A 2,665-nucleotide genomic window follows, 5' to 3' on the forward strand; every position below is an offset into this window, starting at 1 on the left:
AGCAGCAGCAGCAGAGCACGAGCGACGTCGTTCAAGGTGTTAATGGAGTTGGCGTTGGGGGGAGTGGAGATTTAAGCTCCGGTTCCATGGAAGGTTCTGGACACTATTTGACATTGGCTCAATTCGATGAGGACGGCACAAGGTAACCTTTCTTTCTTTTCTTATTTTAAAAATTTTTATTGTTGAATGTTATATAGGTGAAGCTGTAGTTTGAGTTTTATAGTGGTTTATGAATGATGAACTGATTTTGAATTGAAATTTATGTTATAATTCTGATCGTTGTTAATTTGTTATGATAATAAACATTAGGTCAGTAGAATAAATTGATGCCTGGTGTGAATTCATGCTGCTTTGAGTGATGGAGCCTTATAATTAGGATTCGGATTCTGTTGTGTGTGTGTCTGGATTAACCTTTTCCTTTTTCTTTAAACAGCTCTAATCAAAGGCTTTAATAACTGTAGGTTTAGCTTATTTAGAATCAGAGTAGGTTATAATCAAACTTTTAATTGTGATAGCTTTTGACGAAAAGCTGAAAAGCACGATGAATTTTCCTCACATAAATTGTTACCAAAAATGTGTTTATTTCCATCTTTTAGTCTTAAGAAACCCAGTAATATGTTTTATATGGGCTTACAAGGTGATGAAACTGCAACGGACTGATGGGAGTTTCATGATATGCTCAATGTTTGACTGAATTGCTTTGGAAATCACTGATTTAGGGATGTGCGTGCCATTTGTGAAATTGTTGGGTACCCATATGCATTTGTGCTCGAAAGCATGCTAAGTGATAAAATATCCTATACTAATTGAGAACTCTAAACAGACATCCAACCAAATTTCAACGGCCCCCATGGAAACTTATGGTTTCTCAATATTTAAGTGGGAAACAATCTTCTCATCAGTTCAAAATATATTAAATGCTTTATAGAGAGAGAGATGATAGTTATATTGTTCAATTTCTCAAAGCGCACGTATATTGATAGTAAAGAAACACTTTTGAACCAAAATGACCAAGTTTAAATCATATTTTTTTAATTTGAATTTGTAATAAAAGATTATATTAGACAAGTGCCTTATCTCCCTGATTTAATTTTAAAATAAGTTGTATGCTGCCACTATTAAGATTAATAACTTGTGTCACCACTTATTAACATGATGCATTTCTCTCTTAATTCCTAACCTTGTGTGTAGAAACATGGTTTTGATGGTTAAAAAGTGTACTGTGGTAATTTCTGAAATCAGTATCATTGAGTAAGAGTTTATGGTTTATTTATCAGTTTTCTTTTTCTCTGTATGCATTTTCATGTTTGCCCTCTTGTTTTCTCCCTAAGCAGCATGCCAAAGCATTTGGAATCAGCCAACACAATGTTTTCCTTTATTTGGTGGGTTGTCGGGTTCTATTGGGTATCAGCTAGTGGTCAAGACTTAGCCCAAGAGGCTCCTCTGCTTTATTGGTTTGCTCTCTCTCTCTCTCTCTCTCTCTCTCTCTCTCTCTCTCTCTCTCTCTCTCTCTCTGTGTGTGTGTGTGTGCACGTGCATGCAGCTGAATATATCCTTTTGAAATTCTTGGAAGTTTGAAAATTGCCTACATGGCACACGAACTCTCTCTCCCATAAGATCAACTTGTCTGTGTTATTTATATCAATATGCTTTATTCAATACCTTGACAAAACCTACTTGATTTGGCCATTGACAAGATTTACTTTTGTGGCAGGTTATGTATAGTCTTCCTGGGTTTCGATGTTTTCTTTGTCGTTTTCTGCATTGCACTGGCATGCATCATTGGTATTGCTGTTTGCTGTTGTCTTCCGTGCATCATTGCACTTCTATATGCAGTTGCAGACCAGGCAAGTCATAGTCATTACTGTTTCTTGTTTGCGTTTAGGACTTGGTGTGGATTATGAATCTAGTGCCTTTATAAGTGTTTGTTTAGCATTATGTATTTAGTCTGAAAGGGAATTTCTATTTGATATGAAAGAGAGATTTATATGTTTTTTTATGGGGTTCTCATAATACTTTTGGGATTTTGTTGGGGGTGAATGTCATACACAACCAGAGGTATATATATACAAAATCATTATTTCAAATTTTCGGTGCATGTTCTCATCAAAAGTAGATTTTACATTACATTCACAAGAATTCAGCAACTTGTCTCATGTCGTCTTTAACATTAACCAATATCAAGAAACAATAGCATTTTTCAGCATAGAAAGATCAGTTCCTCTCGATGTGAGCAGCCATTATTTTCTTTTCTTTTTCCAGGGGAGGAAAAAAATAAGGGAACTGTTGGTGATAGATACAAATCTAGTTATTAGTGGAAGTTAAGCAAGCAACAAAATTGTTACAATCACTGCTTCCAATCTGCAATAGGTGTCTGCTTCACAGAAAGTCCAGATTAGCATTCTTCATATTACTATCTATTTAGTGTTCGATTTAACATGAATCAGTGTGTTGTAGCTTAGTAGTATTAATTGTAAGAAATTTGTTGCAAAGTATTAATTACATTGTTCCTTTTCCCTCTTGCCTTTTCTGGGGGTCTAAAAATATTGCAGGAAGGGGCATCTAAAGAAGATATTGAGCAGTTGTCGAAATTCAAATTCCAAAGGAATGAAAATAATGAGAAACTCACTGATAATACACAAGTATCTGCTGGGGGAGGGGGGAG

At 35.3% G+C, this 2,665-nt stretch overlaps 1 protein-coding gene across 1 annotated transcript in view; it reads left to right on the top strand.

The window, feature by feature from the left end:
* The window catches only part of LOC107631744 (E3 ubiquitin-protein ligase At1g12760), a gene marked incomplete in the record, with an annotated part of 4,954 nt that overhangs the window by 766 nt on the left and 1,523 nt on the right, over positions 1-2,665 (top strand). The window contains 4 exon segments of the mRNA XM_016335287.2: positions 1-142; positions 1,335-1,454; positions 1,715-1,847; positions 2,553-2,658. Coding sequence (XP_016190773.1) covers positions 1-142; positions 1,335-1,454; positions 1,715-1,847; positions 2,553-2,658 — 501 coding nt within the window.

The sequence above is a fragment of the Arachis ipaensis genome, chromosome B01 (genome assembly GCF_000816755.2).
Source record: "Arachis ipaensis cultivar K30076 chromosome B01, Araip1.1, whole genome shotgun sequence".
Taxonomy (NCBI): Eukaryota; Viridiplantae; Streptophyta; class Magnoliopsida; order Fabales; family Fabaceae; genus Arachis; species Arachis ipaensis.